This window comes from Dufourea novaeangliae, unplaced genomic scaffold, assembly GCF_001272555.1.
Source record: "Dufourea novaeangliae isolate 0120121106 unplaced genomic scaffold, ASM127255v1 scaffold16, whole genome shotgun sequence".
Lineage (NCBI taxonomy): Eukaryota > Metazoa > Arthropoda > Insecta > Hymenoptera > Halictidae > Dufourea > Dufourea novaeangliae.
Window position 1 is genome coordinate 817,142 of NW_015373891.1, and position 23,099 is coordinate 840,240.

The window sequence follows — 23,099 nt, forward strand, 5'->3', positions numbered from 1 at the left end:
TGATATAGGTGACGGGAACGGCGGGAGGGACGTGGAGAAGGGCACACACGTCTATAGGTAGTCACGAGCAGCATCGACGAAGCGCCTGCGCTCGCGAGCACACTCCTCTCGCCCGTCGTCGTCGCTCCGTTCGCTCGCTCGAATCGACCACGCTCCCACACGTAGGAGACGAGGAGGAGACCGACAGCCGACGTGAAAGCTCGCGGCCACGATGAATCGCGCTCGCCGTCGGCCAAACGGTGGACAGGATGTCATTCTGCTTCGCTAATCGGACGCCAGGAAGCCACGACGGACCGTGGCGTCGATTGCGCTCGCGCGCTCTTGCGCCAGCGCCGACACACCGACCGACCGAACGAAACTCCTGTTCCTTGTGACCGTTGCTGCTTCTCTCTGTGGTTGTGTGTGTGTGTGTGTATGTGTGTGCGCGCGCGCGCGTGTGTAGGTGCCACCGCCGCATTCGTGAAACGAACCCGTACCGGAAGACGTTGGTCGGGACCACAAAGTCTTTTTCTCTTTTTTTTCGACTGTTGACTCTCTTTCACGCGTGTCTGTGCCCTGGTTCTTCAATGTGAATCAAGTTCTCGCGCGCGCGTCTGTGTGGAGAAACTTTCAAGTCGTCTCGAGGGACTTCGACGACGATCCGATCGTCGCGACTTCGGATGGATCCGTAGCGAACTCTGAACGTAAAAGTGTAGAACGTATTCCTACGAGAAGAACCGCACGAGACCAGAGAAGGGTTGGTGGTAACTGTGGAGGGAGAAACGATCGGCGCGAATTTTTTTTTGCGTGAGGGCGTTACGTTGGATTGGGCCGATCGTCTGGGTGAAGCTGGATACCCTTGTGTAAGTATACGTCGGATGCGAAAGCAGGAAGAGAAACGCCTCGAGCGTACAGCAGGGTCGTAGCGTAGCTGCAGAAGTGGAGCCAGAGGGGGAGGAAGAGGAGGAGGAGCTGGTGACCGGTGTGGAGGGGGGTGGAGAGGTGATCGTCTGGTGATGATGATCGGTGGCGGCGTCGCGACCCCTCCTGGTACTGCCAAGTCGGCGGCTGCGATCGACAGCGAAATGGTGCAGGTCGACGGCATTGGCAGTGGTAGTGTCAGTGGCAGTGCTAGTGGTAGTGGCAGCCCTGCGACAGGCGCGACTACTACGCGTCTGACCGGCGGCAGCAGCAGCAGCAACAACAACAACGGGGACGTCGCGAACAATAACAATAACAACAACAATAACGATGTACATCCGGTGATGAACAGCGGCTCCACTGCGGCCACTGATAAGTTTTGCTGCCACGACGACGATCCACCGGTTAGTACCGGTGTCGCACGACCTTGGGAACCACCCTCGCCGACCTTCTCCCAGACGAGGTCGCATCTGCTGCAGGTACATCCGCCGCATCATCATCAGCATCCGGCTGCGCATCACCATCAACAGATGACCGTGCCGCCAGTGTCTTTGATCGACGGTTAGTCCTCCACGATGTCTGATTATTATCGTTTCTTTTCATATTATCATAAACAACTTTTACATGTTTGAAAGCTACTCGAGTGCAGTTGCGATTGATGTTTCCGTAGCGTCAATCTGCATCACGGTCCTTCCGTTTCTTTGGAACCGAACGCTTGTCCCATTCTGTATTTTGTAGCGGAGAAACATGGATTGAGACAGATAGTTCTATATCGTCAATTCCTTCTGTCTTTTTCCAGCCAAATGCTTCTCCAATTTTCTGTTCTTCCGCGACGGGCTTATATGACTCAAGATAGATGGTTCTATAACGTCAATTCATTCCGTTTCTTTGGAACCAAATGCTAGTCCCATTCTATATTTCGTGGCGAGGAAATTTGGCTCGAGATATGTGTTTCTACACCGTCAATTCCTTCAGTTTCTGTGGAACCAAAATCTAGTCTCATTGTGTATTTTGCAGCAGGGAAATATGGCTCGTGATAGATGGTTCTACAGCGTCAATTCCTTTCGTTTCTTTGCAAGCAACAAGATTCCGAGTATCTGCGGTTGCGGGGGAAAGGGTTGCTCGTGAGATAAACATCTCAGTCACTGTTCGACCGACGTCGTACCTGTGTTTTTAATAAAAATGCTCGCGGTTAACTGCGAACACGAGTGAGAGATAAGAGTTCAAGAGGAGACAAAGACGAGCCAATTAAGTCCGCCGTGTAACGAACATCGGGGGACATGTTGGGATACGCCTGGTGTGGTCTCTTTATTAGACGGAATTGCGCGTCTTTTAAATTCCCCGTTTAATGGACATCCGTGGAACACTTGAATACACTGTTCGCGATAATCGAGAGACGGGGTGGGTAATCGATGAAACACACCGGCGGCGATAGCGTCACGGTTCGCCACCGATCGGTGAATCTGAAAGTTTTCCATGAAACGCAAACAAACTTCGACAGCGTGCTCGCGCGAGCACGATTCGTTTCTTTTTCCTTCTATCCCTGGTCGGGCGATATCGCGTACAATTAAAATTAATTGGACAAACGCTTGTCGGTCGATGTTACGATCGGGAATCGGTAAAGCCATTCCGAGTTTTTGTTCGCCCCTTCGCGACACGTAGGTATATTCGCCATTCGGGCGAAGTGTCCAGGGACAAATGTACGGTCGCAAAAAAAAAATAAAAACGAAACGAGCTAACCGATCAGGGGCTGAAAAGAATGCGAGTCTCGACGTCGTATTAGTGTAGGAAACAGATTAGCATTTTGGTTGCTGATATGCAACCGTATTATTAATTGTGGTAGAGATCGTTAGCAAACGTAGTATTAACACTGGAGCTACCAAACCCGTCAAAATGACGGTTTGCAGGTTTCTTATTTTACGATCAGTGAGATCGTAATAGTGCTTTTCGCGGAATTCATGTTGACTGCTAACCTTTTCGCTACGGCGGAGGTGGCTGCAGGAACAGATGTTAAAATTTTTTATTCTGGTAAAGACCTTCGAATAATGAATGGAAGATAAGAAAAGTATTCCGATATTTTGAATTAATTAAACGTGGAAATTTTTATTTTATTTTTTGAGAAGAAATATAAAATATTGAATAATATTTCTTTTTAAATGTGCAGACACTTGCTAGACATTTGTTTGATCTTATTAATTGTTTAAAGGTCAGAATGACAATCGTAGATATTGATGCTTTTCACTATGTATTATTCTCTTAAATTTATCGAAACTCTGACCACCAGTATTGTGCCCCTGAACGGAACAGTTGAATCGGGGGACTACATTTTGCCGCAGAGTGTATAATGACATCAGTTTAATTAATGCATATAATTAAATTCATTAATTCATTTTAAGTATATTCTTAATTAACGCAAAATTTTGACGGGTCACTATAGTCGCCATTAGGGGACACAAGAAACGCTAAGCGGTGAATGACTATAGTCATCTTGGTACACAACGAACGCTGGTCATAGTCATCTTTAGTAAGGAAATCATAATTTACTACGCATTTTTTACTATTCTATATTATGCTGAATTATATTATACACTTTCATATATTATACAATTTAATTTAGTATAGTGTTAAAGGGTTAATCCAACGTTAAACGTTTGACGCCGTTATCGCAGATCTGCATCACGGTCCAAGAATTTTAAGGCCGTACAAGCCAAAGATATGTTGCCAACGTGTTAACACTGCTATTAACCCCTTGCCTTACAACATCCAGTCAGACCCGTGATAACGAATTCCAACTAAATTTAATAAACCTGTATATTATTCGTTTTCTTCGAGTCAATGTGAAATGCTGTTTCGCTGGTATTAACATTTAAGGTTTAGAATAAATGTAACAATTGCCATAAGAATAGAATTCCTTTTGCGTCTGGGAAAATATTAACGATAAATTAATTTTTGAGAGTGAAGTCTTAAAAAAAATCGTATGGCAAGGGCGTTAACTTCACATTTCCGGCCTTTTGTCATACAAGACTAGTATTTTTTGTCAAAAATTTCTATGTATATACATAACATACGCACTGCGTCGAATTTCAAGTTTCGTCAATATCCCAAAAGGGATACTCCCGGCAGCCTAAAGATTAATAATGCCCAAACGTGTTCGACCCACTACGACGAAGAGCATCTTCCCACCTCGTACCATTCCCTACATACCTACCCTCTCCTCTCAATTTCGATCCTCACGAGAATGGTCGATTAAATCACAATCGCGAAACCAGGAAGCGCAATTTCAATCTCCGCGCAGACCATTCCATATAACCGCTTCCTCCTCGAGCCTCGAGCAAAAACAAGACCAAAGTGGGGAGCATCGTAAATCGCGTTAAACGAGCGTAACAACGTCGTTTCATGGTTCTCCAGGTGTCGAAACCGGCGTCGGCCGGTCTCAGGGGCCGGATAGAAGGCACCGATCCTCAAGGGGATGATACGATCTTCCCCTGTCCGGACGATGACTATCTTCCCCGCGGGGCCCCATCACGGGGCCCCTTCCGTTAACTCGTTAACACCGGTCGAAAAATCACGCGCAGCCCACGGAATCACCTGGCAATTTCCCTTTCGATGTATCGCGTGGCTCTTGTCACGGGTCATTTCAGCAACAGGAACAATAACACATTCAGGTCTTGAGATGATCTCTCCACGGATTCTGTGATCAATTCGAAGGGACATTATCCAGAGGGAATAACAGATTGCGTGCGCGCAAGGCTCTCCCCAGCCTGGATATATTATTCGTCCCATGGAGATACACGTCGCGTTGTAGCACGGCTTACGACGATGTTTATTGGCCGGGACAGTTAAGTCATCGGTAGATATTACTGGCGAAAGAATTACACCGTCGTCGCCGGGCGTGGACGATTTCCATAACGCGAAACCGCCAGCGGAACGATGTGTCGCTCTCTCGAGGAACCGAACAGCCAGGTAATAAACGGGTAGAAATATAATTTTCCGTTCGTGCGTGATATACAGACGGTCTTACGGGGTGCCGCAATGTTTACCCGCGGCGTTATCGTCGCGCTGGAAGACCATGACGACGAGTCTTTTCGCTCGAGGGACAGACTGTTAATTGAGAACGTTCGAGGGGCAGAGACGAGTAGACGACGCGCGTCGAACCTCTTGTCGTGTATGGTGTACCCCATTGAACGCCTACGGTTGTCGGTCCACGGACGGATACGCGGCAGTTTCGCGGCCACGGCGGTACCTGGGACACGGGTACGGCCGAAACGACCCTCTAAACGGACCGTCGACCCTCCCACAGACACAACGACCGATAAGACCGTTGCCCCCTCGGGGGCAACCAGGCAATCAACGCCCGAAGTTGATGCCCCGCTACGTATTCCAACTACTGGGTATATAATCCGTGATCCTTTCCGTGGTTTACACTTGCCGGAGACGAAACGACGGACAGCTACCAGCTCGTACTCTCGTGTCGGGAACCGGTTTCAATACGTCGGCCAACAGTAGGTACGTCTTTTTCGCGGAGTAGCCGCCGCTGGGCTCTCGTTGGTACCGTCCGTATTGTTAGGAACGGGAGACATCAGCCATCGGGCGGTGGTTGTTTACCTTGGTGGTGTTTTTGATTACTTTGGACGGTACGGTAAATCATCGGTGAGTGTTTGAAAGCTCCTTGGCACTGATAAGGAGGGATCCTCAGGTGTAAAGAGAATTTTTTTATGAGGTGTACAGCGGTAGAGCTTGGAATTCTGAAGTCAATGATATTTGTTTCAGCCGCATATGGCCATTAGTTTATGAAATATTTAATGGTCAGAGGTGCCTCCGAACACTGATCGATGATACTGTAATGTGTCTCGGAGGTAGCTTTGACGAACTAGATATGTGGCTTGGTAGTATTGTTCAATTGACGTGGGTCATTTTCATGTGGAAATTCGATTAGTGGCTATATTGTAGAAACGAGTCATCCGTTCTGGTTAGTTGGGAAATACGTGGCGTTCCTCGTCAGGGTTCAAGATCAGCAATGAGTACTAACTTCGAACGATTAGAGGAATAATAAGACGGTTTCGTTGCACTTAAATAACTAGTGTGCAGTGATAGGACACAAGTAAGGATTAGGAAAAATTTCATACTGTAATACAACGAAAAGGGTGAGATTTGGTAGACCTAAAAAGTAGGTAAACTTAAAATTTCTTTTCTCAGGTAATTATTGAATAAAATATTGGGATCTTCTTCAGAGATGTTATGCAATAATTTAATATAATAATCAGTGTATGAAAATACAGTTAGAATGTTATCAAAAATATCGTAGAAAGGTCCCAATATTTCACTCAATACATACATACCCGAGAAAAATGATCTCAAATTTACCTATTCTTTTGAGGTTGTAAGGTAGTGTACCTCCATGAAGAATCTGACTCGTTTCGTTGTATTACAGTATGATATCTTTCCAATCCCTTCTTTCTATTTTCCATCACTACATTATTCTCCTTCTCAGATTGTCACATATCCTTAACCGGTTGTAATAAAATCAAGAAACCCTCGTTAGAATGGTCCTCTTAACAAACTGAATCACCGATCCCCAAACATCATGAAATCCATTATTTATTAAATCCGACATTCTGCTCGTAATCCATTCGTGACACTCCCATCGTCTGGCAGAAATAACCAAAGCCTCGAATCATTTCGTGATCACAGCCAAGCCGGCCAGTCGAGGCCTTGTCTCGTTCCTCCGAGAATATGAGAAAGCGAACGTTCTTGACAGAGCAATTCCGTCGGCACTTCTTCTTCCCCCCTTCTTCCCCTCGCACCCAAAAAAAGAATTCGTAAACAAGATGCGTTGTTTATGCAGGCGAGATAGGAAACGACATCACTTACGGGGACGAGAGGCCGATACTCGGCCGGCTCTATCCGGCAGATTTTACTGCCACACCCAGCAGGTATTTCGAGGCGCAGGTATATCGCGGGGCCGGTAGTTGGCGGGTATCTTCATCTGTCCACCGCCGCCGGGCCACTTTGTTTCCCCCGTTTCGCTGTGTAGCCCCGAATACGTATCCTCTATTGTGGCGTAACGAGCAGTCGACTTCGTTCATCGTCGTGATCGCTAATTAGAATTGTTTGATGGAAAATGATCGACTAATCGATCATTGAATGGAAGAACTGTTAAGACTTTACACTTTACTGACCGGTAATCTATTTTACACTGTTGGCATGTTTTCATAAAAAAAAGATGGTTTTTTGTCAAAAATTTGTGTATACTTATATAACATATAGGGTAAATATCCTAATTAGATGAATGCGACACGAACAACGGCGTTACTCCCACCACTGTGGGGGGGGTCCCCTTCTGAAACTAACAAAAACAATGAAACCAGAAGCTAAGCAGAGGCTCAACTTCGTGCAAAAAAACAAATTTATGAGGGGCTGAAAACTTTTCTGCCTTGCCACGATTGCTCCGAAGCGGACCTGAGTACGTCGCATTCATCGAGACATTAATGTATCTCATTAACATATCTCACCAATTGAAATTGAAAAATTCACAAAAATTTTGACTTGTTAAATTAGGTCTAGTTAAATTAAAAAAAAACGTCGTTCACCGCACACTTAACACCGCTGAACCATAAAAATTCTTGAATTTCCCTGAAAATTGATCAAACGTGGACACTTCGTGAATCTGGAAGCGTCCGCCTTCTTACCAGTTTCGAAGATTGTATTTCTTGAAAGAACCCTCTTTCCAAATTAACCCTCTTTAGAATAGTCTAGTCAAGTATATACAGTAAAGGTGAGCCTAGATTGAAGAATTGCACACGAGGCAGTCCCGTTAACTATCGTATATTCACATAAACATTTCGATAATTTGGAGCTATCTTCAACGAGGTTTCACAAGGACGAACTAATTTTCATTTCGCCACGCCAGACAGAGAACGTTGCACTCACCGAAGCACAGTCACATCCGCGATTCCATACCTTGCACGGTTCCTGCTCATCTAACGTTAATATCGTTCGGCGAACCGTTTCGACTAATTAAACAAGGGCAATATTTAATCGTAGTACGCGCAGGCTAATTGGATCTCGTGTCCATTCGTCTCCAAGCCGCGACGATTTATCCTCCGTTAGTCGTGGATAACCTAAGTATCTCGTTCTCCTATCCGGCTGAATTTATAGCCACAACCTGCGCGGTCTCGAGACAGGTACCCAGTGCTTCAGCGTGTTCCCTGTTTGCCGCCTGGATTGCCTACGAGAGTTCCTCGTTGATTTTCGGGACGAATCCGTGGCTGCGTTTGTTCGTATGCGCGCGTGTGAAATCCCATGTCGATCTTCCGGGGTCCTCAACTGCCTCTGTATAATCCGTTTTTTAATCGTTGCATCGATCGAACGATTTCTCGTCGATCTCGCCTAAATTTCAGTAACACCCAAGACCAAGTGGTAAAAGGCCCTTTCGATACGCCTCTTTTTTATCTTGGCGGAAGTCGAATTTGCTCGTCGGTGCGTACTCGCGATTATGCTATCTATCCTTCTCCGCGTCGTCGTTGACGATGTCGATCGGTCCTGGAGCGATTCCGTGGTGTACGAAAAAGAATCTGTTAGAGGAGGCCACGGATCCCAGAAACTCGTTCAGAACCGGTTCTATAGACCAGGCCTGGCCGTCGATGCAACGACACACGACGCGTTTCGTTCGGTTGCATCGGCTGCTACTTTCGTTTTCACGACATCCTCTCCCGGGATAGCTTTGACACGAAACGAGCGCGGAATGCGCGTCCGCGCGCCACGTCCAGAAAACGCGTAGGTTTCGCCGCGAGAAACGACACGAAACGGATTGCTCTTTCTCTTTCTCTCTTTCCCATCCGTGGGGAACAGCCTCGCCCGCTTCGGGATCATTCTGTGCCCTGTATCTCTCGAGCGGTCGATCGGAAACGAAATTGTCCTCGGGAGGCGTTCCTCGGGCCTTATACAGCCACCGAAACAGAGATATCCTTCCTCGTTACGCTACGATACGATTCTCGAGGACTTCTGGAAAATCGGTCGCATCGATTGCGCGGCGAAACGTTCGACGTGTGAGAAAACACGTTCTTATAAGCGATTAGGGCGCCGTATAGTTAAATCATTTTATGTATTAGAGCGTTCGGTAAATTCGTGACGTTTTATGTCTGGTGTATTCATTATTATTTTTAATGAATGGGACGGATAATCGTTTCATACGGTGGATATGCACTGCCTTCGAAATTCATTTCGTGTGTTTGTGGGGGAAGAACGTTATCAGTTTCGATTTGTCTTATTTTCATTAATCACTGCATGCTAAGACACGATACCAATGGCGTGATAAAAGTTTTGTTAGGTGAGATAAACACGAGTCTAGGTAATTAAAATATCGTTTATTTAATTCGTTTCCATCATTTAATTTCATCGTAGTAATTATATGAGGCCAGTCCACAAATCCGTGTGCATTTCTATATTTTTCGTCATTATCATTAACTTGTTTTGTACAATTTAACGGCGGTTATATCAAATCTATTTGTGTAGAAAGTTTTGTAGGTTGTGTGAATACCCACGAATTTATGGGCTCACGTGTTAATTCACTATGCGAGTACACGTGTTAGGAATATAGAAACTTCAGCGAATTTAATGCAATCGTTTTGTAGTTTCTGAAGTTTTAAACTGGACTGTCAGAACTGTACGAAGGCTTTGAGAACATATTATTACATTGTGCTTCCACCTTACTTTCTGCTTTATTGCTTATAACCACGTACCGACGTGGAACAGCAAAGTTCAATAGGTTGACTGCCAGGGCAATATCCATAAATTCTAGCAAACAGAAATTGTACGAGTCGATTTTATAGCGATACTTACATTGTCGACTAAAAGTTCACAATCATTCTGCGAATCAAGCGGAGTTGACTGCACAAACTTGGATTAAGTTTTCGACCAACTTACGGCTGTGTCTCGTCTTTTATTATAATTAAATATAATATTTCTTTTGTTTCCTCTGTTTCACGAAGGCCTACTAAAAACACTATAATAGCGACAATAGAAAATACGTTCACGTAGCTGTACAGAATAGCGTATATCGAAAGCAATGAAAAATTCAGAGAAAACTATATTACAAGCAGGAAAAAGGTTTAAAGGATCAATTTCATAAATTTCCTGAACATCAAAAAATTTATTTAGCGTCTCACCCCACGGAATAACGTATCATCCCGATAACAAAGATTATGTTATCCACACGTACACAATATGGAACCCGTTGCGTTAAATGCAAACATCCCCGAAAAAGAGAGAGCGTCAGAAAACGCATCGATATTTATTAATTTAAATTCGAGATCCCCGTACAAAGACTTTTATGTTAAACACGAACCATTTCTTTCATTTCTGTATCGTCTCTCGCGCTCGGTAACACCGAAACCGTAGAATTTGAATTCCAAATTAGAATCGTCAGAACTACTCCCTGCGGCGGCGTAACGGATAGAACAATACCAGTGTTACGTCCTGAAGCCTATCATTAGAGTCATGACTGTGTAAACGTTTTCGGTGACTTTACAATCGGACGTGGAAGAAAAAAAGAACGTCTTTTCAGAATTTGTCTCTACGACTCGTAAGCGAGAAGAGGTTGCAATAAATTGTGCGCTATCTGTTCTCTCCGTTAAGGGAGGATTCTCGTGTTACGACGGTAAAAGTAAATGATTTTTATGAAATTATTTGTTAGCCTAACTACTGATAATAAGGGACTAGAATTTTTTGGGATTCAAACAGAAAAACTCATTTTTTCGTTGTAATTCTTTTTATTGTTTATTGGATAGTATACAAGTCTTGTGATCCTCTTCGACGATGTAACTATTGTTGGGGTGTTGTATAGCATCTGTCTCATTAAACCGTTTAAGACAAAAGTTACACAACATTGAAAAAGACCCTTAGATAAATTGCAGTAATTTTAAATTTTTCTTGTGGACCACACACAGAGCACTGATATTCACATGGCACTTCGAGCAACGACTAGTGACGTACGGGGAGAACTATTGTAAAACGACATTACGATACAGCACCACTAATAACCACAGGGCAGCCAGGAATCTTTTACCCCAAGGGATAGTTTTAGATACTTTTCCCCTAACACTTCGATGTATCTGAAACGTGTTTGCTTTATAAGATGAAGTTAAAATAAGCTTCTTTTGTTTTTGAGTCATAGATTGGTACTGTTCCACAGTGGTCTAGGATTATGTGAAAAATATAAAAATGTATCAATCCTCCCCAGACTCCCCTACACGCACACACCGGGATGAAACATCACGGATAGCGAAAGTATCAGCGTAAAATCCCTATTCCCCACGGGGGGGGGGGGGGGAAACGAGCGGACGTGGACGCGCGCGCGCGCGCGCGCTCGCGTTCGGGCTCGCTCGTAACCAGTCGAAACAACGCGTTACAAATGAGCACTCTCGCTCTCCGGGTCCCTGTCCGGTCCGGCCGTTTCTATCTACCTCCGGAATTTAATTTCCCGTTCACGATACCCTACCCATCCTCCGACCCCCGGCGCCCATCAAGACCAACGATCGTTGTCGACGTGGTCCACACAGCATCGAGAGAGAGAGAGAGAGAGAGAGAGATCACGACGACGAGGCGACGGCTGCTATTCCCATCCGATCTGCCCCGTTCCCGCGAACGGTTTAACATCGTTTCTTTAACATCGTCGTTCCACGATCGTAAACTATCGTCCACGGGGATCGTACGAAACATCGTTAAGATTATCCGCCCGTAAAATCACGGACTGTCCGCGGACCGGACGCTAATTACGATTATTCCAGGTTGGTCGTGATTCCTCCTGGAAATTAATTCGAGATACATGGGACGAGAGACAGGAGAGGGAAAACACGCGCGAATGTGCTCGAGGTGCGAGTAGGTATACATATATACAAGTGCCACGGGAGTATCGTCTGTAAATCGCGTGATTATTTCACGCAATTACGGATTCTCCATTGGTATGAAAAAGCCCTGACGGAAAGGGGCCTTGGTGGAAACAGAGAGAACGAAAGAGAGAAAAAAGGAACAGGAAAACTGGAACGGATCGGTAAAACGCGAACTGTCGTCAGCGACACCCTTTTCGATCGTTTGGCTCTCGTGTTCGCACACCCCGCCACCGCACCCCTTCCGAGGAAAGATACGATCTGGATGTTCGAGACTTAAAGTAAAGGTCCCCCCTCCCCGCCCCTGTTTCCCCACGTTCTGGACGAAAAATGGATCGCACTCAATACACCGTGGCCCGTTCGATCGTAAATCCTCTCTCGCCACTCGAGCCCACGGAGTGGCACGAAACGGAATCGTCCTCGAGATTAGCCGCCTATAAAATCACCGAGGAAGTCGCGAACCGCTCCCGAGGTGTCCTTCGAGGAATTACGAGGGTCCTCGCACCTCCGGTGATTAATCGCCGCGATTTACACGGGCAGATGCGCGACGCCTCGTATCCGTGCTTCGATATCCCACTCCCCATTCATTCCCTTCGCCTTCAGGCACCTAAGAAAGAGATCGCATCGGGGATGAGATCGTCCGCGACTCTTACGACGATCGGCTGCCGCCGCCGCAGGCTCGAGTAATTTAAATTAATTCGCTCGATTACGCCGGCACGTCCGCGCGATCGCTTTCGACACGCTCATTATTGACTGGCCATTGTTAATGAAACGAACCGTTCGGGCCGGCTCGGTTCCGATTTTCTGCGGGAAAGATCGACAGATCGGGGCCCGATACTGCAGGTCACTATGGGATCGATTCGAGGTTTCGATGCTTCTTCGCGTGGTTATACGACGAAAAACACCAAGATCCTAGTGTATATGGTGATGGCGAGCATTTGGATTTTCGCGTCGATCAGATTTTAGTAGAGAAGGTGAGGTCTATACAGGGTGTCTCACCCGATTTTGACATCTTGATTTTTTTGCTATTGTTACTCGTAGCAAAAAATGTTTCAGCGGAGGCTTGAATCGTATCGAGTGGAGCATATTAAAGTACGACAGTAATGGTATTTTGAAATATCTCTGATTCGAACTGTTCCACAGTGGCACAAAATCAAAATTTAGTAGATCAAATGGTCGAAATCCCACGCTCTTAGCTTCCAAATGATTCACATCAATTTATTATCAGCCATGGAAGATTTGTGCCATGCATTATTGTTCTGAAACCCTTTCATATCTTCAATCTCGATTGGAAATAGAAGAAAAATTCCCTCAAAATTCATACGTTCATAAATATCTTGAGAACGCATTTAGTGAGCGATAACGTCATCGAAGAGGATACTTAAGGTTGATAAGAAAATTTTCATTCATGGGACGGGATCTAAGATCGTTCATTGGTAAATGACCAGCAGAGCTAACGAGCTACAAGCGATCGCATGGGTCCGAATCGGCAGTAGTGGGAGGTGCGCAGATCGGTCGAAAACTCGTCCGAGCGTGAGGTTATTCTTACGTGGGACAGAGTTTAGGTACCTATTATACGTTTATGGTGAAAATAAGCAAAACATTCGTATGCTAATCCCAGTTATTGCCTGGTAACTGTCTCTGTCCTTGTCCCACCTGAACGGTCATCGGTAGACTGCGGATTTTTATGCAAATTGAAATTTCCTAAAGCAATTTATACAGAAAAGAACAAACGTAGGAATTTCTTTCTATTCCCAAGTATCGTATTCGGTTTCAAATAAACCAAAAAACTTATTAGATCTGATGAAAGTTTTGTCCTTTATTGTATTTTACAGACACCTATAGGCTTTAAATGCATAAAATCCGCAGTCTAGTCATCACCTTCCTTCGTTTATAGTTACTGACTCGACTAGTTGGATGAGATATAGGTGTGTAGGCCGTGTATAAAGACGAGTCCTGTTAGGCGGCAAGGACGTGCCTCTAGCGTCAGGTCAGACACACCACTAATTAGTTACGTTGTTGCAATTCCAGGCGTGAGCTTGCAAAATTGCACCGCGGGGCCATTTGCCAGCGGTAATGGCGGCGGTGCGAGCCGACAACGATTGCTGGAACTGTCGCACGGGTTGGGAGCTCTCAGGCACTACAACGACCTGGCCAATCATGTGCTTTCGCTGAATCAACAAGGCGCAGTCGTCACGAAACTTTTGGGTGAGTGTTTTCTTTTTTCTTTTTTTTTTTGTTACGATTCTGATCGGGTAGGGATACGATTTTTTTTTTGGTACAGGCAACATACCCAGTATAAAGGCTCGTTTACAGGGTTAAATCATTTGCGCAAACTGCCTTGTGGGATTATGTTTGCGCGAACAAAACGTTGTGTCTGAACGGAAACTTAAGATGTTTCCGTTTTAGAAGTATTCAGATTCTCGTAAGCAAATCGTTGCGTTTAAATTACTTTCCTTATTATTTAATTTGTGGGAAATAATTATGATTATAGAATATTTTTTACGTGTAATAACTGTCCAAGATGGGCAAGTCAGTTATATACAGATTTATTGTACCTGATGGGACCCTATAAAAGAATCTTAGAATGTATGGATCTGATTATTCGATCGCAGTGTTAAATGCACGATTAGTGTGCCGTTTAATCCACTGGCATTGGACGTCTTGCCGCTTACTGTCGGAGGTAGGTATCGCATTAAAGATTTACAAGTGCCTGCGAAACAAAGCGAATCATGTCTTCGTCGATCCGTAATTGCATACCTATCTTGCGGTTAAAATTACGTAATTGGCATAGGGGAGAGTGGGGTAATCACGAATATCTAAGCAAAAATCAAACAGGACGAAAGCTGAGTGAAAAACGAATTTGTTTATTACTTCTAATCATACTTAAACTGTTCATCTACAAACTACAATATCCAATTCTGGAAAAATTATAATAAAATTCAAACACTAATCACGGACACTGTTTGGGGTTATTACGAACAGAGTGTTAATAAAAACTATGTATCACATAAGTCGCACAGAAAGTCCCTGGATGTGCTTTCAGCTCTGCTGCATTTTTCATTTGCCCGTAAGTTACACTTGTAACACATTATATAGTCTTCAGTAGCCTCCATTCAGTTTGTTCGCCAATACCTCACAACGTCAAAAAATAAAAAAACATTATTTTAGAGGTTAAACTCAGTCAGCAGACAACACCTTGGTTATAAAATGTTGTTTAATATGTGCTTATTTCAATTTGAATAAATACGAAATTATCATTAATGCAACAGTAACTATATGCAATAGCGGATTACCCCGCGTTCGTGTTTACCCAACTCACCTCTATTCACATTTTCAATCCGACGGTAACAATATGACGTCGAGACGAGGGAGTATTCTTTACGCAAATACAATACTAAATGTCGCGGCGCATCCGTAAGAGGGTTAAAAGAACAACGAGAGGTCCATAAACATAAACGGTGAATTAGCCACTGTATAGAGATAATCGAAGAAGAACATCGTTATCTATGTCTGTCTAACACGGTTAGGAAGAGATGTTTAGAATCTATTTTTATAAATCAAACTGAATCGTTATGACCTCTAAACTACGCTATATACGATTACCACGTTATCTTCACGAACCGTAAGTAACATAATAGAGCATAGAGTTATGTGGCTTGTTCCCTATAATGACTCCAAAGTAGAATTCCAAGTAAGAAACCATAGTGTTCGTTTGAAGGGCGGAAATATCGTGAATAAACAAAATAGACCATATTTCTAAGTTGCCTTCTAGCGACGACAGCTTGCTTCTCCTCGAACAAAGATTATTAAGGTCAGAGGATGAAGTCTAGAGCGAAGACCTTCCATCCAATAGCACAGTAAATCATCTATGAATGTTCGAAGGCTTCTGAGTGTTCAGATGTTATCCCCACCACTGGGGGAGAGGTCCTCCATAGAATTAGTCAAACGCCCAGTGGTGGGGATGACGTCTGAACACTCAGTGTCGAGGAGCCTTCGGACACTCATCGATGTTTTACTGTATTCCCAACTGAATTTATGATATTTATGTATTCCCAACAGAATTTCCCGCAAAACGGTGAGTATGCTCGAACGAACGACGAATCGAAGTGCCTTCCACCTGGTGGTCGGTCCATGAACAAACTGCTTCAAACATGTTTGATTCAAACACATGGCGCTAACGCGTTAAACAGTTCAAACCCAGTTTGATAGTGACCAGGCGTTTCAATTGCTTTCGTATCGTCCGATGACGTTTCAAACTTCAAACTCTTGAGACGTTTAAGCATTCCAAACAGTTGCAAAATCTTGGGAAAACAATTCCACAAGGATACGGCTTACAACCGAATGCCTCAACAGTGAGAACTGTCAGATGCCGCGACGTGAAAGTCTCAAATCTCTGATAGTACGAAGTTTCAAATATTATCAAACTGTTTGGAGTTTCAAATATCAAACTGTCTAGAATTTCAAATATCAAACTGTGTGGAGTTTGAAATGCCATCAAACTGTTTGGTGTCTAAAACTACTTTCGAATTTGAAACGCCATCAAACTAAAAGTGATCTCCACTTCAAACTCCTCGCCTCGATCTAACTCGGCTCGAACTTTTCGAACTCCTCATCGGATGTTCAAACACGTTCGAATGGTTTGATTACCTACTACAGTAAATCCTCGATGAGTGTTCGAAGGCTCTTCGGGACTGACAAGGAGAAGTCCCCAGGTGTAACGCTGACTTTTTAATAAGATTTACCACCTTGATAGAGCTTGGAATTCTGAATCCAATGATATTTGTTTCAGCCGTACATGGCCATTAATTCATGAAATATTTAATGTTCACTGTCGAAGAACCTCCAAACACTCATTAAGGATTCACTGTATACTATTCCCGTCGCGAGATAAATGTCCGCGCGTCGGTTACGTGCACGTCTAGGTACCGATGCGTGACGCGAATCCGCGAAGTAAGCCCGTTTTCTCGATCAAATCCGGGAAAGGTTAAATCCGCCTTTAGGTAATGATAGACATCGCGAATCCTTCTCCTCCCGTTTCTCTCTCTGTGTGTCTGTGCATGTATGCGCGTTCGAATAGCGACCGTTTAACCGAGCGAGACCGTCGGGGCGACCGAAATCAGTTACCTTCCGCTCGTGTTCCCCGCTCGCCATAAGAAAACAAAAAAAAAAGGAGAGGAACGATTTCGTACGGAGAAGCAAATAAACCACGGACAGAGCCGAATGGCTCGCGGCTATCGATTGCTATTATTTCCCTCGACGTCCAGCAATTATTTCCTCGTAATTGCGCCTCTGCCCCCTCAACCATACGCCTCGTTAGACCGTCCAACAGATTCGCGGATACCGTTCTAATCGCGTCTAATGCGCCACAACACGGAAGCTGGGGCCTGATTCGCCCATAGCTTGGTAACTAAATGCTTCTAACAGCGCGAAATTACGGTGGTTCTCGAAAATTTTCAGCGGGTTTAACCTCGTTGACGTGGATCTCGAACGATACACCGTCAGATGGCACGGATCGTTCGTCTTTTACGGACGCGTGCACAAGGTTCGACGATTAATGGATGGACTGGCCGGAAATGGGATTGTATTATGTAGATTTCGATGATTCTTGATCGGAAAGGTAATTTAGGAATGGTTTCGTTTGGCCAGATAGAGGATTATTGCCAGATACACGATTCTGTGTATTTTTGTCCTTTAGAAAGTTTGATGGCTGGAATAGTTTGGGTTACAGTTTAACCACTGCCCATGCAAGGAGTGATTATAGGAAATCTTTTGAAAAAGAACATACAAATAGTAAAAAGATGTTCTTCTTCATCCTTGAATTGTGTCTCGAAATAGTAAGCTAAACTATGACCGTCATGGAAAGGAAATTTCGTTAAAACGCTCTCACAAACAACTTGTAACTTTCAAAAAATACATTGTTTTTACTTTATAAAAATATAGCATACTTTATAAATATTATTTAGTAAACTTATGTATTATTCAAATTGATAAGTTCGATAGTTTTTCTTTAAAAAATTCCTAAAAATTGCCTTATTCTATAGCCGTCACACTAGCATAGCCCTTTAAACTATTAGATACTGAATTGCATTCATGACGGGAATCGGAATCGTCGCAAAAAGATGCCTATCGTTGGACACACCGTCGTTCAGATCGCCACGCTCCAATACTCGCCTGTAGAACTTGTTGTCGATCGCTTGCTAACTTTTCGACTCGCTCGGACTCGTTTACGAGTCAATTTTGCAGCGATTTTCCGTTTTTTTCACCCCGGTCAGCACCGGGCTCGAGCACAACGACGTTAATCGCTGCTCGTTGATGTCCGTGGTGACCAAGAAAACGCGCGGAGCGGATCGCCGCGGTATCTCGAGCGTTATCCGAAGCGTTCTACTCGGGGGAAATAAGAGGGAGACGGCTCACCGTATCGGGCGGTGCCAGCGCAAGATGTAACGACCGTCACGAAGAAATGGCTACTCTTCCGAGCTCGTTAGCCGCCTGAGATTAACTCGTAACAGCTGTTTCTTTAGACCGTAAAACCTCCGGTTGCTCGGTTTCGCGCGTTCTCCAATAATTTGTCGAATAATTGCCACGATCGCCGGCCCTCTCGGCCCTTCCGTGTTCCATGCTACTGTGGAATTTTCTCGTGTAATTCACCGGAAGTGCCGAGCAATTCCGCGGAAAACCGACGAAACAGAAGACGGTTCGGAGAAGGTTAAGAATTGGACCGTTTGATCGAACAAGCCAGTAAATAATCTAGAGGAGTCCGCGAATACAAAAAATCCTAACAATGCTCAATTAAAAGATAGTTCTGACTGTACATTCATTGATTGTGTAACAAGTCGCAGCGAGACAAACGGCACGTCATCATCTACTAGCTCTTCCAGACACCCAGAAAATTGCGGGTAATCCATTCCAGGTGACAGGTACCGCGGCACTCGCCAACTCAAACCGATTCCACCTTACAATTTCCTTCCGTGGTCGAGTGCATCAAAGTTACTTAAGGAGTTATGCTCAGTCAGGAGGCCGAAAAAAGAGTGTCCTTTGGGAATTTTTTCTCAAAAACTATAAGACCTTTTTAAAAAAATGTGTTTGTGTTTCAAAGATTGCAGTTTCTAGATTATAAGGTAATTTTTTTATTTAAAAATATTTATTAGTGAATAAATGGTGAGCGATCTCCCGGATGTCTCTTCACAAAAAGTGGTATGCCGTGATCACTGTAACTTCGTAACGGTTCATCTGAAATTAAAAATTCAGTAAGATTTATTTTAAGAACGATAAAAAATCTTTCGTTCAAGGACAAGTTTTTCTGATTTGAAATAAGGCGCAAAAGGTTTCATGTAAATCGACACAGTAGTTTTCGAGAAATATTGATCACCGATTTGAAAAATGTAGTTTCGAGCAAAACGCGTTTAAAGTTTCAAGTCAAGCTTACACTCATATAAAATGTTCATTATTTAACGCCTGTAACTCTGTCATTTATAATTGGATTACCTTGAAACTTGCACAGAAAGTGAAAAATCGATTTTATGAAAATTTCTGACTCAGCATGACCCCTGAATTATTTTCCAACGTGCGCTCTGCACTTCGTCGATCGAGAATATCTTCTTGTCTCTCGATCCACCTGGACGAACAGAATTCACGTCGATGCCCATCGAACAGTAACATTTATCGCGACTCGAGGGACTCGTAATTCCACGACAGCCAGATAAGCTATGACGCGGCTGTGGCTCTTTATATCTCCCGATATATAAAGTTCTCGCCGAGGCGTGCGCGGATCCACGAGGCGGATGGGTTTATCCGTGTTAGGCGAATTCAGTTTAGTCGCCGCAGGTGCGTGGAACGATCCACGGAAAATGCGGTCCGCGCGGACAGGAGCCGGGGCAGGTTCCTTCGAAGAGGAACGCAGAAATCTTGCGTACGGGACCAGACCGGACAGAGAGAAAGCAATAAAAAAAAGAAAAAAGAAAATAGTGGCGAGCCACCGAGAGAGGATCCAGCGGGTACGAAGCCTGGTGTTTCTCTCTTTCTCGACTCGGCTGCTGCTGCTGGCAACTCGGTCCTCGTTAACTTTACGAGCCGCTCGTAAAAATACCGTTCGGCCTGCTCTCTCAGCCCGAGCCGGTAATGTCTTCATCTCCACCGGATACGGACTCCTTAGGACGTCCCGAGGTGAATATAATGTACCATAATCGACCGGCCAATTACTTAACAGCGGCAAACAATTAATCCACGCGGCTTCTACGTGGTCATCCCCTCCGCTAGCTCGGTCCAACGATTCCTCTTGGTCCCCGGCGGAATCCGTTTCCATCGAGATCGCCCGAACACGGTGCTTCGGCTGTTCAGCGATGGGACGCGTGCAAATATCAGGCTCAGTTCTGGATCCCACCATAATCGTTCTGGTGGACGATTACGGTTTTACTGGTCATTGGCCTGCTCAGCATTCTGGACGTTCGTATTTTCGGATTGTACATGGAAGAAAAAGGAAAGCTGCGACGCAGGTTTCGCCAACCTTCCGATTGCAAACTCCTTTGGGTTCTGGGTCGATGGAGAATAGAGGCTCGTACTGGTTGCGCTGGAATTTTGTTCCTACTGATCCGCGATGACAGGCTAAAACCTGATTCGACGACTCGAACGAGTATGAACGATTTCAGTTCTGGTCTGGTTCACCCGACAAACATTCTGCTGAACGGGGGCAGTTTCACTGACTGCTCGACGAACATTTGGATGTTTGTGGTCTGATTGTGATCCCGAGAGGAAGACAGTTATTGCGAAAATTTGTCACTTTGAGTTACACTCCCGCTCATAAGGATTAGAACAATTGTGGAATATTAGGACATGTTACAAGGAATTATCTTATGCTACTATGAACTAATAAAAGTTGTCTAAATTATATCATTTTTACGAAACTGTGCATTTTCTTCATACAGGCCAGGTGTCCTAATATTTATGAGCGGTAGTGCAAATCTGCGTGATTTTGGGTCGTTGGGGAATCGATTTCTCGAGATCACAATGGAATCTGTTTCCCCAGTTGGCATAGACAGTTCATTCGTTAGTGATAAATACGTTTAAACCGTCGAGTTCGTTCCTGGTTTCCTCGACAATCATTCTATCGAAGTATTACGGTGTTAGTAACTCGTCGTCAATCGTCTTCGGATTCTAAATCCAAGAGGAACAAAGCAGCAGCACATCGTGCAACATTAGTACATTTGCTACCAGACGTCTCACATGTGCGACGCTCCAATTTCTAATTCCGCATACATTATTCCATAAAAGCAAAATGTGCTTTGCAATATTCGCCTAGATTTAATGTTATTCATTATCTCTGTTTTGTGTTCTTTATATATTTAATTAACAAGGTTAGAACATTCCACTGAAAAGAATGGTGGAGACTTAGATGGGTCTGTGACGAACGTTTTCGAAACGGTATAGTAATTTTGAAATGTTGATTTGTGCAAAAAAAGAATTAATTTTTTGAACTTCCACTAGAATACCCCCTTAAACACATAATGTTGCTATCACATGAACACCTACTGCATGATGTACTCAAATGCTCTACATATAACCAACATAAATCTATGAAATATATTATTCAAATTTTCATTAGAGTCTCAGATCAAAAAGGTTGTAAAAAGGTGATCTTTACCATTATCTTCACAATTTCCACCGATTGCAACTGTTTCAAAATTTCCTTTGTACGTCATTTAGTAAACTAATCCGTCTACCTTCACAAACACACTCAAGTTACCTGGTCAAAATTTAAAAAGTTGTTTTAAAAGGTATATGCCTTTTTCGACTGTCTATATCTTCTCGTCTTCTACATCTCCCCGGTTCCAAAGCCGCTGTAAAACAAAATCCCCCACGATCGCGTTCGAGATCTCCTTTCCTCGATCGTTGAAGTCAGACTTCTCTACTTACGAGTTGGCCGTCGTTAGCTACTCCCGGTAACCATCTCCCGGTGATCGTTACAGTTTTATTGACTCCATCGACGAGCACTCGTGCATTCATCTTCGTGGTCCAACGTCGAACAAAGCCGCCAGCGGATCCAGCCACGCTAATGCACCGTTCGCCAATGGTGTGTAGTTGTCTTACGTAGGGGCCGTGTCGACGGAACGGAGAACAATAAATTTCGCGAAAAGGTAGACGCCGAGAAGAATGTAACGCGGAACGATATCGTCTAATTTCAGCCGGCGCTATGCTGCCTCTCCCTTCGATACGATTAATTCGAGCGGTCCGCTATCGGTCTTCTTATCCTAGGCTGCGTACCAAGATCGATCGCCGCGATCGTCGCCGATGGAAATACCACAGAGCCAGGCAGCGGCGGCGAAGGGAACGGCGAGGAACGCGTAGAGGCCAGTATGTAGTCGACGGCACGCTTTTGTTGGTAACGATTGAATGGCGCGGGCTGGGGACCGTTTCCATCGCAATTACATCCATTTTCTATTATGAATTCGTAATGGCGAATGTTTCCCGTCGATGTCGGCAGCCACGGCCAATACGAGTTAACTTGGGCCACCGATGGTGGTGGCCAGGGCCGTTGCTGGATTGTTGGCTGCCTGGGTCCGATTGGAAATGTTTTTATCAGGTATAGCATGGTTTGAAGAGAGCTTTAACGTGATTATAGCAACTTTTTTGTCAACTCTTTTTTTTCATGATTTTTCAAGGTCACCTTCAATTTTCTTTCAAAAATTCAATTAAAAAAAATTTAAGATCCTTAAAAAATAAATGGTTCAATTTAAAATGAATATTGTATTCCACATATAAGTACAAAACTAACGTATAATGTTTGCAATAATGATGCTATGATTGATAAATAGTGACCATTAATTACCTACACTAATTTAATCCAATAAATGTAGATAAATGTCACATTTTAGAAAAGTAGTAATCGTACCGATTGGTTTGCGTTTTCCCTTTATCGAGTGCGGTGAACTCTTGTAGCAATGTCTACATGTCTGGGGGATAGTTGGTTTAGTTCGAGGAAAATGGAAGTCGTGATTGGGTACAGGTTTGAGACGTAATCGAACTGAGTTATTTTAGAGTAATGTCTGGATGAGTGCGACGAACTCGGGTCTGTTTCGGAGTCTCTTCTTTCTGATGTGTCGTTTGTATGAAATAGTGTTGGAAGTTCTTCAGTATTTTCTTTGCAACGGTACAATGAATACACACGAAATTCGAATTATTTTCCTTTACGAGCTTAAAGGTGGTTATTCTGCTGCCGACGGTGCACGTAATATGATGTAGCTTTTGAGGAGGATAGTGCTAATGAACTTACTGTCCATCGTCGGTTTTTGAAATTTTGTTTTGGTTACCACTTGT

The 23,099-nt window shown here is 44.2% G+C and overlaps 1 protein-coding gene across 1 annotated transcript in view; it reads left to right on the top strand.

The window, feature by feature from the left end:
* The first annotated feature begins 995 nt into the window (after window positions 1-995).
* LOC107188449 (homeobox protein abdominal-A-like) overlaps window positions 996-23,099 on the top strand; it is a 34,312-nt gene continuing 12,208 nt past the window's right edge. The window contains exons 1-2 of the mRNA XM_015576747.1: window positions 996-1,461; window positions 13,818-13,994. Coding sequence (XP_015432233.1) covers window positions 996-1,461; window positions 13,818-13,994 — 643 coding nt within the window. The remainder of the gene's footprint in view (window positions 1,462-13,817; window positions 13,995-23,099) is intronic.